The 16,342-nt window shown below is 42.8% G+C and overlaps 1 protein-coding gene across 10 annotated transcripts in view; it reads right to left on the bottom strand.

Moving 5' to 3' along the window:
* adgrb1a (adhesion G protein-coupled receptor B1a) overlaps window positions 1-16,342 on the bottom strand; it is a 209,386-nt gene that overhangs the window by 145,891 nt on the left and 47,153 nt on the right. For all 10 annotated transcript variants that reach the window (XM_031322628.2, XM_031322630.2, XM_031322622.2 and 7 more), the window contains exon 2: window positions 7,021-7,970. In XM_031322628.2, coding sequence (XP_031178488.1) covers window positions 7,021-7,756 — 736 coding nt within the window. In that variant the 5' untranslated portion in view covers window positions 7,757-7,970. The remainder of the gene's footprint in view (window positions 1-7,020; window positions 7,971-16,342) is intronic.

The following is a 16,342-nucleotide window of genomic DNA, read 5'->3' as shown; positions in this document are numbered from 1 at the left end:
CCTCCGCAGTGCTGTGGAGGAAGGTCTGACAATGCAAGACTAACTTGAAGCCAGACAAGATGAATTCTTGTGTGATCTCGTGATATTGCGAGAATGCAGCTGCCGTGCAAGGTAAGTCTAGAAACGCGTAAAGAACATGCACATTCCACAGACGTTTCAAACCTGGACCTTGTTTTTGTTGTGCAGCACTGCTAAAATGTCTCTCTGTGTCTCAGTGCAGAGCGCTTTCAGTCTGTGACACTGTGTCCTTGTTTGGTTATTTTCCGAGCTTAAGTATTTCACACTTTAAAATGACGACTAAGAGTGAGAGTGTATGACGTGCAACCAAGGTCACAATGCAGATGATCCCATGGCATTGTGGTTAAGTTGTATCTGTCCTCCACTTTAAGTTCACTTTGTTGGTCCTTTACTGGGGCTTTCTCAAAGCTATCCCAAAAGTGTCTCTTTTGTTCAGAATGAGTCGTGTGCTTTCTCATCTCCTCACATCTCTCTCATCCATCCTTTAATCACTCACTGCCTCCTCTGCTGTCCACTGAGGGCTAACAAATGGATCCTTTCCTGCTTCATCCCACACCACATTTCATGATACAAATCACACCCATCGTGCATAGAAGGTCTACCAAAATGGATTTCCAAGGACAATATCTCTGGACTGAAAGTACCTATATAACCAAAATGTGTCCCAACACTTTAAACCCTTTGAATGTCAGAACAGTCCAAAAATAGCCCTGAAATTACCACTCATCTCAGCTTTAAAGGTTAAAGATTTCTCACACGGCACAGGAACTGTGGTCACAAAGTGAGCCATGCACGTAGAAAACACTGACTTCTGCTCAGATGTAATTACCTTATTAAGGCAGGATTCTTTATATTTCTATTTTTCTAGGATATTTGCTTTTATGTCCCCCAAAATTCTAAAATTGATATTGACAGAAAACAGTTACAAAACACTTGAAGTATCTACCATATATGATCAAAAGGTCATATTAGAATCAATATAGGTTAAGCACTTCCTGTTGGCCGTCCTATTGACTCAGTAAAACAGATCATTAAGCTGTATCACATCTGTCATACCAGAGGTCGACCACGCTCACTGGGCAACATCTGATTTGGTTTTAATAATAGAAGGGTAACATTGACCTCATCATTCTATAGATCAATATATTAATTAGGGATCGACCAATACTGGTTTTTCAAGGCCGATACCCAAACTGTAGTAGTTAACGAAACGATAACCGAAATTTAGAACCGATCTGCATTTACAGTGAAAAGGAAAACCTTTAGGTCAAAACTAAGATTTTGGGGCGCCTGGATAGCTCACCTGGTGGAGCAGGCGTCCATATGTAGAGGTTTACTCCTCGATGCAGCGACCGCAGGTTCGACTGCGGCCCTTTGCTGCATGTCATTCCCCCCCTCTCTCTCCCCTTTCATGTCTTCAGCTGTCCTATATGAATAAAGGCCTAAAATGCCCCAAAAATAATCTTAAAGAAAAAATTAAGATTTTGGAATGGTACAAACTCCAACACAAACTTTGCTTTAAAGCTAGTGCGTAGTTTCTGTCTCCCCCATGAGGAATTCTAAGTAATGACAACAAAACTGTCTCCTCGTCCACATGATACAAGCCTTCCGTGATCTCGCACCACCCCCACCCCTCCTCCACGCAGTTGCTAGTAGCCAAGGAGGACACGGAGGATTAAAAATACAAGATGGACTCTAGAGGTGCAACGATGAATCGATTAATCGATTAGTTGTCAACTATTAAATTAATCGCCAACTATTTTGATAATCGATTAATCGTTTGAGTCATTTTTTTATTAAAAAAATAAGATTTCTCTGATTCCAGCTTGTTAAATGTGAATATCTTCTAGTTTCTTCTCTCCTCTGTGACAGTAAACTGGATATCTTTGAGTTTTGGACAAAACAAGACATTTGAGGACGTCATCTTGGGCTTTGGGAAACACTGATCCACATTTTTCACCATGTTTTGACATTTTAATAGATCAAACAACTAATCGATTAATCGAGAAAATAATCGACAGATTAATCGACTATGAAAATAATCGTTAGTTGCAGCCCTAATGGACTCTTCAGAAGAAGTAATTATCTTCACTCGAGTTTCGATACGATACCATCTTCTGAACATAGTCATACTGAGAAATACAGAGAGAGCTGTGTGGAGCTGATAGTCTTAATTAGCTTTCTTTCAACTAATTTGGCAATGGCTTGAATGTAAGGGTGTCACCGGTGACCGAAATTAAGTCACAATCTCAAATTTCGAATTAAAAAATGGAATCGTCGATGCTGCCACGCCCCCCATGTCACGTCCGGTCGGCTTGTCAAGCGCAAAAAAAAAACACAGGTGTTGAAATGCTGCGAGTCAGTCAACCTCCTGTAACTTAGCTACAGCCAGTCAGAAGATAGCATGGCAACTGCAGATGTAGCAGACCTATCAACAGAACGTGAACCCCCTCCTCTTTCACTGAAGTCGCCAGTGTGGAAGTATTTTGGATTTCCAGTGAGTTACGTTGACAACGTTCGCGTTGTCGACAAAAAAGCCACAGTTTGCAAGCTCTGCTATGTGCGTGTGGCATATTCTGTGTGTTTACCATTGCACATTAGCCTAGCAGCTAGCAGAGTTTCCTTCTGCTAATAGCTTAATCCTGACAAAACCGCACGGTTGAATTTCAGCCTGCATGCACGTTCTGTAGCCTAAACAGAGCGGCTTATATTGGTTATATTAGAGAGAGCAACAAGTTAGGGGACTGCCGAGTCGCCCTCTCTGCTCTCTGACTGCTCAGCTGCTGTGCTGCCGCTGCAAAGCATTTTTTTTTCTTTTTCTCTTATTAACTTTATTGATAAATTGTCAAGTTTCCAATTGACTGAAGATATGTTATTGTTACAATATGTTCTTAATAAATGTTAAATTTGACAATGTAGTGTGGTACATTGCGAACAAAGGTCAGATATTATATTGCATAAAAGTCTAGTCTAAAAATGGCATAGCAACCTGAGCTATAAAAAAAAAATAAATGTAAAAATCGAGAATCGAATCGAACCATGACCTTAGAATCGAAAATATAATCGAACCGAGGATTTGGAGAATTGTGACACCCCTAATTGAATGTAACAGACGTTCATTAATATCTAATGGTTACGCACTAAAGCTTTAAGCAATTATTTAATAAATGATAAACTTTCAGCATGATACACGGTAAAAGAGAGTCAGATAGTGTTGTGGGCGGAACATTAAGTCAGACTCAGTGGTGAGTGAAACAGACACAGAGCTGTAGCCGAGCCAAGGTAGACCACTTTTTAATTCATTCATTTTATCAGTTATCAGGCAAATAAAACGCTGATACAGATAATCTGCAAACTGCCAAAAAACGGGCCATTAAATCGGCTGTTCCAAAACAATCTACTACCAGTTCTTCCTGTAACAAATATCTGTGCATGACCAGTACGGTTTGGTTAAGGTTAGGGAATGATCGTAAGGTATGCTTAAGACTACACAACAAAAGCACTTGGTTAGTCCGACGTACTAACTACACGTCCATCCACCACCCTGACTTCAACACTCTTAACCATCCACCTCACTACATAAAGGGCACACTACTTCCTGCAGTGGCACTGAACATTGGCACTGGAGGTCAATTGTGATGTGCGGATCGTCTAAAATGGACGTGTGACTAGGGAGACTGGCCCGAGAAATTGGCTAAAATCAACATGATGTTAGGCTGATAGGCTGAAGTGGCAATTATCTCTGATTATCAAGCTAGCTCGGGGTACCAGAGAAAAGCTTTCAAATTCTGCACATACTGTAGTTATTTTAATATAATGTTGCCATTTAAAAGAATCAAACTTTTCTCTGTCCTCTCAGTTGCTTGGACAAAGAAAATTGCCTAGCGCTCTCTTTTCTTAGTTGTATTTCCATTAGTTTGGTTCCATTAGTGATTTGGGTAAACAGATCCATATGAAGAGAGGTTGAGCACAAGGCAAAGATCTAGAGCTTCCCCCTCTTAGTCGATTAAGATAAGAACATTGTCTCCTATAGGAGAAATTCATCCTGGGGCAGTCTAGAGCAGTGATTTTCAACCACTGTGCCGCAGCACACTAGTGTGCCGTGAGAGATCGCCCTGTGTGCCGTGGGAAATTATCCGATTTTACCGTACCTCATCCGAGTTACTGCAAATAATTTCCCATTTTTGCGCATCTGTGCCTGCAATGTGATGACTGCCAGAGAAATTAAATACTATTCGGTGTCAGTAGGTGGCAGTATAGCGCAATAATGACCTTGTTGATTTAAGACAATAGAATTACTGCCACCTTTGCCACCATGTAAGCAGTAGGGCCGAGATCATCGATGTAAGCCTGTAACAGTGATGGATACATTTTTAAAAAGGAAAAATGCAGATTCTGATCTTATTAGGCTACAACGTGTCATTTTGTAACATTTTTGGTTGGTGGTGTGCCACGGCATTTTTTTTATGTAAAAAATGTGCCGTGGCTCAAAAAAGGTTGAAAAACACTGGTCTAGAGAACAAAGATGGCGACGCATCGCACATAAACACACAATAAACATACAGTAAACATGCATAAAACATAAGCATACATTATCTCATCCAAATGCATTCAACATTCGATAAACCTCACACAAGACCATCCTATCTTCCCCCACACTCACAGAAGCAAGAGAACCCACTGCACATCCTCCCCCTCGTATTGCATTAAATTATATTTTTATAGATCTATAGATTGCATTTCCCATTGAACCATGCTGTGATCAATAACTTATGTATTGCACAATGCCCAAATGCACAATGCTGTATCAAATTAAAAATGTTGCACCTGTGCCCTACCAGATATTGCACATCCTACATCCATAATGGTGAGTACCACAAATATTACCAATGCCCCACCCCAAAAACAAATTACACACACACACATCTTGAATTTATACCTGTTCAGCTTGCAGTTTGGTCACGATTAGTCGACTAATCGGTCGTTTTGTCTTAGTCGACTAAAATATCTTTAGTCAATTAGTCATTTTTTTTTAAATACTTTTTCATGCCGAATGACTTATTTCCAAGAAACTTCTGAGCACATCTCTGGTAAACACAAGATATAAAGTGGTGCTTTTGCATGGTTTTTTTGTGGAGACATTTCTTTAGTCGAACTCCATTTTTAGCCCCCATCAGCTGGCCATGAGCAGAGCTAGAGTCCTGACAGAAGCTTTCACCCCTCCATCTGCTACTGGGCGGGACCCTCAGTCCCTCCGCAGAGAGGGAGTGAAGGAGGCTGGGAGACAGACTGTGATCTATGAACTCCTCCGTTGCTGAAGGTGCTGAGACCAAACAGGTCCAGCTGCGTATTGCCTGACCCAGGCAACAACTATCTATCCTCATCAAGCCCGGTGCCACCTGAGACAACTCCCCCTCTCAGCTTGTCAGCCTCTTCCCTCTACCTCCCCTACTCTGTCTCCCTCGTCTCTGTATCTATTGTCCTTCCTGCATTCATCACTCACAACTATCACCCCTTTATCCCTTTCTTCGCTGCACAGCGGGCCATAACTGCCCGGCTCCCCGGCCTATTTCCGCACAGAACCCATTACGTCTCCCAATCCTCTTTTTATCTTCATTCACCAATTCAATCCATCCAGCCGCCCATCCAGCCAAATATTCAGTGACTGCTTGCCTCTTCCATTTGAGCTCATCACAGAGTTCCATCGCCACTCGTTCACTCTGAACCTCGGATTATCATCTAAGAGATGCTTCACCCGTGTGGGTTGAAGCACACAGAGGGCGAAGAAAAGCTATAATGCATCCATCTCTTTCTACAGTGTCTCTACGCGAGCCAACAGTGGATGGTATATTTCTTTTTTCACACCTTAAGGCACAAACAGCCCACACCCCGCTGTTGAGCACCATAAGCGGGATTACATAAGTGCCGTAACTAGCAGAGAGGAGGCTGGTTCGGCGAGGGGATATTAGCTGCTCTGGAGACCGGGGGAGGATTATGCAGGAGATACCCACCGCAACATCTTCTCTGCTTGGTTGGCTTCCCATGACTGGCTCAGTATCAGCCCACTATCGGCCTGGGGAGGGAAAGATGGGGAGGCAGAGATGGTGGCTCAGAGGAGGAGGAGGAGGAAGAGGAGGAGGACAGAGAATAAGACCATAGGCTGATTAGGGGAAGCGACAGAGAGAAGCAGGGAAGGGAGAGAGAGTTAGATGGTGGAAAGGTTAGGGGGAGAAAAGGGAGCCGAGAAATGTTCCATCCCTCTGGCCATAGTCCTGACGAAGCCAGGATAGAGATGTCAGGCCACATCCTGTCTGCCGAGGAAAGGGGGGGGGGATCAAGCAGCAGACAATTAGACCTCAAGCCACAGGCCCTTCCTCTGTCGCATTTCTGCCCCTCTCCTTCTATCTTCCTCTTTTGTCTCTCTTTACATCATCACCCCCTCCTGTTCTGAGCATTCCAAGAGCTATCCAATATCAGCACTCGATTCTCCTCTTTTTCCCGGAGGCCGATCAAGTGTCCCTCCCCGGACTACAGAGGGATGGGACCTCGCAAGGTCACAGAGCTCACTTCCATCAGCTGAAACCCTAAACCCTTCATTTGCCTCTTTCTGTCCCCTCTTTCTCTCCTCCACTTCAGCCAAAGCACTCTACTTGCTTGGGAGCCAATGTCATAGAATTATCCTCACTTTCCACAAATCACACCCATTTTCACTGGCTCGACTGCCACTGTAGATACCATTTCTCTGCCATTTTGCTGAGAGCATGCTAAACTCCAAGGGTGACCTCCCGAGGTCAGAGACGACACAAATAAATCAATGTTTCCCTGAGTCTCTTTGAATGCAAGGCTTGTCTTTCCCTATTGTTTTACAGAGAAGCAGAGATAATCGTTGATCTTAGCACTTGCATGCTTTTAGAAACTGTGCCGTTGATATATGAACTGTGGTGTAATCCCCTTTGAAAATAATATGTTACACATCAACTTTTTAGAAGCTTTCCTACTCACCATTTATCTCTGCATTTCTTCTACTCTCTTTCACGCTGGGTAAACAGTTTTCCAGGTAAACTCCATTGTGATAACAGCTCTCCCCCCCGCTGAGCTGCGGCGGCAGCGGCTCCCAGCACAAACAAGGAGTCTGCATGATGCCGCAGGGCCTGTTAGACGTGCTGGAGGCCAGACAGTCCTCCAGCCACTGGCACAGCATCTGACAGGCCGCCATGCTGGGGTTGCGCTTCCCCACCACCAGGAACTCGGTTTTGAAATCCCCGTCGCCATCTGTGATGGCCATCCCCGCCCGAGGAGGTCCCTTCCTCATTTGGAGGAACTGCTTTCCGGCCTCCAGGAAGGCCACTGGGGCAGAGGTATCACACAGCCTCACCACCTCGTCAAAGCTCTCCATGCCCAGGTAGGTGCGTGTGGTCTCCAGGAAGGAGTCATACTGGAAGGTGCGGAGCTGTGATGGCACGCAGTCCTCGGTAGGTTTGGTCACCTTGATGAAGATGGTGTAGCGCCGCGGGTCGGGGTTCTGCAAGGTCCAGGAACAAGGAATGGCGGGGAACACTGATGATGACAGGAAAAAGCCAAAGAAGCGGCTTTGGACTAAGGTGGAGCAGGAGTCCGACTCTGGGCCCGAGGGGGCTGCATGGCAACCCTCCATCAGCAGCAGAGGGGCAAAATACAAGAGTAGCACTGGGAGAGGCCACCTCGATTGGCCAGGAATCCGAGAAACAATGCTTGTCATGGTTTGCAGATGGAGGCAAGGAGAAGGAATCGTAGGTTGATGGCTGGTTTCTGGCTTCGGAGGACTCTACCTCCAGCTGTGTAGGGCAAAGGAATAAGAGGAGCAGGGGGTAGAGGAAAAGGATGTGGTGGAGGACGAGGGGGAGGAAGGTTGCTCTCAAAGATCCAGCGATCGGCCCATGGCTGCATCAGTCGACCCCGAGATTCACAAGAACCTGTGAAACGGAAGAGACAAGATGTGGATTAGACGTTTTATCGCATCAGACAACGTGATGGGATTACACTGATTCTATTTATCTCGGCAATGACAAATCAATCTATCAGCTGTTATTGTTGGCGACTGCAGTGACTCAGGCGATGGAGAACAACAGCAAGTTGAATAGAAGTAGATTGAGGGAGGGAGCCAGTGGTTTAGTTAAGTTTTTCTTCACTGCGCAAGTTCAGGTCGGTCTTTTCCTGAGAGACAACTGTTTCCCTCACATGTCTGCTCTCATATTTCATCTGCCAGCTCATTAATTTGTCCAATTATAAGACTATTAATTACTAAAAAGGCAACACCTGCAGACATTCATTACTCCAATTTATCAGGGTTGAGACACAGACAGCAATGCCATGATCATAGTCCTCTTTCGTTTTTGCTTATTAAAGCCAAAACTGTAAGCTGTTTTGCCTTTATATACACATTCGTAAAACGATAGCAGTATATTTATTTTTGGCCCATTTCTTCTATTACGAGTCTCTTTTACATTATGTACAGGCTGCTTATCCTTGAGCAGCTTTTCTTTTTAAGTTGTTATAATCAATGTTTCCTTATTGAGAAGCTATGACATGGAAAATTGTTTTAGGATTGTAAACAATGTCATTGAAATACACGCTCCCGGTTTGCTTTTGTTCAGTTTTCAGCCGAGTGTGCTGATTGATTCGAAATGAGTGCTTTTTAGGGACATTGTCGTAAGTTGTTAAGTTATTGTATGAAAAACCAAAGGTGCTCAGTTTGCCTTACTGACAAATATTTACCAAAATATTCACATAATGTTTATTGCAGGTTTGAATGAAAAGAAATGTAACCTTCAATTAGCTTAAACAGCTAAATTGATAGATGTTTTTGGAAAGTGATACAAATGACAGGGCTAAACGCTAACTTTTTGAAGTGGTTGCCGGCTTGGCAACCAGGCATCAGCTTTTGGTTGCCGAAATTGACAACACGGTTGCCATGTTTTAAACTTCCTATTTTTGGAGCAATTTCTTATGTAACTATACCACACATTGTGATAATGAAACAATGAGATAATGGCTTGCAATATAATTTCCCATTCCTCTCAAATAGGGGTGCAACGGATCACAAAACTCACGGATGTATTGAGTCACGGATCGGATCAATTTGAATCAGCACAAAAAAGGGGGAAAATTAAATGATTATTAAAAATGTAATAACAATAACTTGTAACAATAATTACTTCTTTCACCAGTAAATTGCTGTTAAAAGAAAAAAAAACAGATGAGAAAAGGCTATTTTACAATAACTGTGAATGCACCACGAGTTTTACCAGTTTTAAGTAAACGCAACATTTTGTTCCGAATCCCACTATGGCCACGCCAAGACCCGCCCTACGAAGCAGCTTGATTGGTTGGGGTTAGGCACTGACCTCGAGTGGTTAAGGTTAGGATAGCTGATTTGGTTAGGGGATAGGACCTGTACAAATGGGGTTACGTTACCTTCCGTAAGCATGGACGCCTGGCCAATAAATGCTATTGAAGTGCGGGTCTTAGCGTGGACATAGTGGGATTCGTAATATCATGTCCCGTCTGTGTTGTTTTTACGACAACAGCAGTGACCACCAGTGCAGCAGTGCTAGTTTGTGTCTTTTAGCTCATAGCTTTAGCGGCAGACTGTTGTACGTCCCGCTGTTGGAATCCTCTCCAGTGAAATACAGTCACACTTTTACACCATTTAGCTGTCATCATTTTAACAGTGTTTAATCCAGTTACTACTGTAGCTAACGGTAGGCTAACGTTACCTGCTGTGTAACGTGCTTTTAGTGTTTACTAGCGTGACATGCAGTGATGTTTCTGTTGCCTCTAACTTGGGTTTTGGAGCATCAGAGAGCAGCGCAAACATTTAAGTGGCACCGCAAAGAGGCACCGAAATCCTCGTTGTTGCTATTCTGTCCGGGAGATACCGGGCACCGATGCCATATTAGCAGCGGATTTTAACATGTGCCGTTAACGTGCACAGAAAATTGCGTCGCTTGTATGTTTTCACAGCAGACGCGCATGTGTGTTGAAATGTTGTGTTGCACACAAACGTAGTGTTTAAAATTTACAGAGACAACCAAATAAAATATTTACTTCTTTTGAAATAAATAAAAAAAAAAAAAAAATCCACAGATATTGAACAGGTGGTTGGCAACCAGAGACCACGAAACGGTTGCCAATTGACTCAATCAACTATTACTGTCGAGCCCTGAATGAGTTAGATAATTAGCAAAAACACTGTACTTTAACATTAAAATAGAGCCCTAAGGGATGCATTACACACCACATTAGGGTAAGCCAATCAGGTATTTGCCATGATGGAACCGATCCTAATTTAAAAGGTATTTGCCAATTTAGTTATAGAATAAAGCTACATCACGCATTCAGTCAAAGCTAGAGCTGTAACAATTCCAAATTTTGCTATCCAGTTAATCGTCTCAGAAATAATTGTGACTACCGATATAATTGTCTTTTTCAGTCAAATTTAAAAATATATATTTATTTATTACTTTTTCAAACAAATTAAAGTTTTGAATGAATCCCAGGATACATATTTTGGTTATATTGCTGTAATGTGACCCAGATAATGTGATAACACAGCCTATGAAGTAAACCACGCCTCTTTATTATCATAAAAACACTGCATTTTCTGCTGAAGTGAACATAAAATCAACAAAGGAACATTTATCCTCATCAATAAAAAACAAAGCACTAATCATTAACAAAAAACAGAGCGTGTTCGATTTCTCTGGCTTGAGAAAGCTACAGCCCAGATGTTTGCAGTTGCTAGGGCAACAAATGACAGCTGCCGCTAGCATAGCTTTAGCTCAACAGTCCGACCAATATTAACTTACGTGTAACTAAACAAAATCAACAATTTCCATCAACAGTCATACCCAATGGGGTCGTAGCAAATGTTGAAAAGTTGCAGAAAAGTTGTTGGTGGTGGCATGGGTCTTTTTTTCGACTAGGGCGCGGCTGGGGCTGGTCACAGACTGATAGCAGATTAATGTAGAGAATTTAAAAAAGCTATAAAACAGATTCCATAGGGCCCCTACATTAAGTCAGTGCTAAAAGATAACTGGACATTTGAAAATACCACCTGAGCTGCCCCACTGTAGCTGTAGTTTAAAAAATGTCTTATAAATACATTAAAAAATAATTCCCAGTAGCTTAGGCCTGGTAGGGGGCAACTTAGGCCCGGTGGGTCACAAGGCTTGCACTTCACTGGGGGAGACCCTGCTACAGATTATAAAAATAAGAGCCGGGGAACTACACTAGCATAATGAATGGTGGTTGGTAGATTAAACATAAAAGACAGACTAACATTACATTACTAAAGTGCTTTGGTGGATTTTTAACGTTTGATAGCCGACTTGACTTGCAACTGCGGGTAGGGCGTCCTCTGGTAGGAATCCTAGTCATAGTACTGTTCTGTGACGCTACAGCGTGCATACAGGTATTGTAAACATGTTTGATGGATGCAAACAAAAGTGTGACCCATCTTATTAAAAAAAATGCTCTGTTTTAATTGCTGTTAAACAAAGAAACTGTGATTATGTAACAAAATTGTGGTTAGACAATGATGTAATAATTGTTACAGGCCTGGTCAAAGCAGGCCACCCCTCATCTTCATTTACATAATACATTACAAACAAGCCCAGTAAGGTTTACACAGTGAGGTATAAAGATACAAAATTTGGGAAAAGAGACCACTGGTATTGGATCGGTACTCTGGTACTGTACCAGCATAAACCCTAATGTAAGATGTTAAAATCAGGTAAGAACAAATGGATCCAGTGCATCCCAAGTGGAGAACAAAACAGAACTAAATGTTGGACAATAGGTGGCGCAAACAAGCTCAAACACATCTGCCATATCAACTCTATAAGGAGATAATATGTCAGTGTTGAGTTTATAGCTTGTTGTGCCACCCCCAAAGGGCCCAAAACATCAATTTCACTAAGGGCCAAACTGGAAAATAAGAATCACATAAAGGGCCAGACTTAGTTTATTCACATGCTTTTATTTCATCAAAAAAGTTAAGCATCTTTTACTGTATTATTGCCTGTCTCATATACCCTTCTCACTTACAGTTTGGTTGATATAAAGACCCAACAAAGTCAGTAAAAAAGGATTGCGTCACGCGTGTGGCGGTCCGTCCCGTTGTTGTCGCCGGCGTGTGGCATTTAATTTCCCCGTTGTTGTGTCCCCCAGAGCAGCCCAGTGTCATGGCAGTTCGTGAAATGGTAACGTTCGAAAATCTAAAAAGAAAAAACATCGGAATAAAACGTCGGAAAAAGTGGCAAAAACGTTGAAAAATAGCACCTAAAGCATCAGCAAAAGTGGCAAAAATTTCAGAAAAAGCAAAAAAACCATTAAAAAAGCCACAAAAAACTTGGGCCATAATGTAAGGTGAACCTAAATTGATATGTAGCCCGGATCAAAATCTGCGAGGTGCCTAATTTGGCCCCCGAGCCTAGACTTTGACACAGCTGAATTAAAGCTATAGTTGAAAACTTTTTATAGAAATAAGTTTTTGTCATATTTGCTGAAACAGTCACTATATTCTGACAGTAGTACATGAGACGGATACTGGGAAAAAAAAACATGTTCCTCTGCCTCCTCCAGGTTGGTCCTCCTAATGGCATTTTCAAGATTCCACAGCTCCCAAAGTAAAACAACCAATCAGAGCCGAGGAACAAACAGCCCACGCCCCGCTGTTGAGCACCATAAGCGGGATTACATAAGTGCCGTAACTAGCAGAGAGGAGGCTGGTTCGGCGAGGGGATATTAGCTGCTCTGGAGACCGGGGGAGGATTATGCAGGAGATACCCACCGCAACATCTTCTCTGCTTGGTTGGCTTCCCACGACTGGCTCAGTATCAGCCCACTATCGGCCTGGGGAGGGAAAGATGGGGAGGCAGCGATGTCAATCGCTGCTCGTGAACAGCGATCTAATTGTCAAACCAGGCCGCATTGTTGAAATATGAATCAAGATTCTGTTACTGCATTGGCTATTTCTCACCTCAAATGTTTTAGTGTACTGTTTAGCTGTAAAATGAGAAAGTCTGCGACCCGGCCGCCATGTTGAAAACAGTCGAGACAAAACCAAGCACCGCCCACTGGCCGGTGCCAGACGTGTTCATTTTTTCAGCTAAACAGTACACTGAAATATGTTTGGTAATTTTTATGAAAGGTAGAGTAGCTTTCATTGCTGAGGCTTCTATATATTCCCCGTATCTGACAAAGCAGTATATATCTGTGTAAACCAGAAATACTCTGAATTAAGCAAAGCTTTTGTCTGTTATTGAATTCATATTTGGGGCTAAAAGCGTCTGCCTCTGATAGTAGCTAAGCTGCCTCAAGAGTCCAGCCAGCACTGCAGTCTTCTCTAGGGGAATGCTGAAAAAGGGTTGCCTTACAACAATGGAACACACCCCTTTGTGAGGCTAAAATAAACCCCTGGTTTAATTCAGGGGGTGTCAACTGTTAAACCCCTAAGATATGGCAAAGTCCCTGTATCTACAACCAAAAGGCTTTTCTTCAGGTACAGCAATTGATCCTGTCTCATTGTATCTCAGTCCGCCTCACGTCTAACTCTGCCTCGTCCTATTTCGTCCTGGCAGCTCTCTAACTTCTCCTCGTACCAAAAAGTGTCCAGGGAAAACTACCTAGGCCTTTTTCTTTTTTTACCAGACAGGCCTGACAGTAATGAAATGAATAGAGCTTTAACAGAGGATAAAGAGCTGCTCTTTATTGACAGCCCTGCCTCATTTATCTTCAGCCCCCACCAAAGAAACACACACACACACACACACACACACACACACACACACACACACACACACACACACACACACACACACACACACCTCCTCCTCCTCCTCCTCCCCCTAACCTGCTGACAGGGAGTCTGATCCGACCGACACACAGCGCTCTACTGGAGCTTCCTGTTCATGTCAAGCCTCACCTCATTACTATCACCGTGCACCGCTCCCCGCCCCCCTTACCTCCAACCCTGTAACATACACACAGACTCCCACCGTCCTCTATCGATCCATCGTGTTCCAGATGCTAACAGATGGAGAGCTGCTATTAACACACTTTCGTCTACTTTGCAGCACAGGAGAATACGATATGGCAGAGAAAGAAGAGACATGAGCCAGAGCTGCACAGTGGCAGTCTGCTGATGGAAATCTGACCCGAAAGATTCAGCATGATGTTCTCTGTCAATGAATCAATGCAACTCTTTGAATGTCTGCTGTGACAGAGTATGTTGACTTATGGACTTATATGGGAAGCATTATTGGAAGTGATCACACAACGATTACAAACAACACAGGACTTTCACCCCGGAGACCGGGGATCGCGTCCAGCGTGTTCCTGCAGTTCCTTTCCGCGTTATTCTCTTCCTAACCACAACCCTCCCGTTGTTGTCGGCGTCTCCTGCGTGTGACGGTTCCTTTCCCAGTATCTTCTTTTCCTAACCTCAACCGTCCTGTTGATGTGGCCAGCGCATGGTGTTTCATTTCCCCGTCGTTGTGTCCCCCAGAGCAGCCCAGTGTCATGGCAGTTCGTGAAATGGTAACATTCGAAAATCGTGACCTGTACACAAAATAAACGAGAAAATCGTGACCTGTACACAAATCAATAAATCTAAATAACGTGACCATTTCACGAACTGGCGTCAGACCGGGTTGGACAATTGGGCCTCTGAATAATGCTTAGAGCCATACCACTATATGTCTATATGGTCTCTATCTGTGCTGGTGTCTATATCAGCCGACGCATACTGCAAGAACCAACTGCAGTATAGAAATGCATGTTTGAAATATAAATATTATATTCATTGAAAAATATGTTTGAGGTAAATTAGGAAGTGTCGCCATTCTGTAGTCCAAAGCAGAGAGTGGATTTTTCAACTATGAACATCAATTAGTCTAAAAATGTTTAATATGAACAACTGTTACTTCAAAGTATGTAAGATTCACCAGGAAAATGTACTTAAAGTATTAAAAGTAAAAGTACTCAATGCAGAAAAATCATCCCATTTTAGAAACTGGAAACAATCCAAAGAGTTCTGTGTTTAATCGGCTTATCATTACAGCTGTACATGTAGACCTTTATATTGTCGGGTAGTTTAATTTATAATAACGGCCCGATAATAAGCCAGGGCCAATTATCGGTCTATCCCTATTATAAACTACATGGGTTTTTATGTGAAAAAAACTACTAACTAGTAACTAAAGCTGTCAGATGAATGTAGTGGAGTAAAAAGTAGAAAGTGGCATGAAAAGAAAAGACTCCGTTGACTTAAGTTGAAGTAGTGAGTTACATTCCACCAGTGAAAGCCACTGTACACTATGTAAACAGCACAAAGTCAGCATCCACTGCCGGAGTCACATATTCTTCTGAGGAGTAGCTGAAGACCTAACAGAGCTAAATATTGGATGTTCAGTCTGCTTGGTCAGGTGTTCACCATAACAACAGTATAAGGTGATGTTATGTCAGATGTTGTGGTTTCAGCTGGTTACACTGCCCCCAAGTGGCTAAAATTGAATGCATCTTCAATGTTGTGTTCAAACTAGTCTCGCTTTGCCAGACCCTCCTCCAAAAACGTGCTCTGGTTTAATGGCATTTCTTCAAAAAAATCGGAATCGTCATGGGTGGTGCTAAACTCCGCACAGAGCCGCGGCAATATAGTCGTGCGAGCGAAAACTCAGATTGGACAGATAGTCTAGCTAGCTGTCTGGATTTACCCTGCAGAGATCTGAGGAGCAGTTAACCATAGTCCTCAGAAATCCACTGAATTTATAATTCCAACACAAAGTGAGTGGAAAACATAATGCGAAAGCTTTGCGTTACTCGTGTGAGTGTGAATTTTCCCATCAAGTTTGCTTTTTATATATCCCAATTCTTGCGTAGAGAGTGGCGTACGTCTTCTTTTGTGCATACGCCACGTTTATAAATGAGGCCCCTGGTGACAAATAATTTCATTCAGTCTGCAAGCTGCCAATTCTCTGAGTGATGGTCCTGTTTGTTGACCGAATGATTGTGTCTTAATTTAATTCAATACAGATTATACAGGTAGCATTTTAATATATTTGTAAATGGAGCTGTGGTCGATATACCGGGATGCCTGGGCACATTCATATTCAGAGTGAGGAAGTTCTACCCTGGGTGGAAATTTTAGTATTCTGTAGCTGTGGAATTATTCATTCCTTTCAGGCTGTGGCTGGAACAGCAAGCAATTAAAAGAACAAAGGTGTTGCATTAGCCAGCAGCCTTGAAGCATGAATCCATGTAAACATGGCCAACAGGCTGGCTC

This window comes from Sander lucioperca, chromosome 10, assembly GCF_008315115.2.
Source record: "Sander lucioperca isolate FBNREF2018 chromosome 10, SLUC_FBN_1.2, whole genome shotgun sequence".
Classification (NCBI taxonomy): domain Eukaryota; kingdom Metazoa; phylum Chordata; class Actinopteri; order Perciformes; family Percidae; genus Sander; species Sander lucioperca.
The sequence above is the reverse complement of the archived record's forward strand: the minus strand, read 5'-3'. Positions and strand labels throughout refer to the sequence as shown.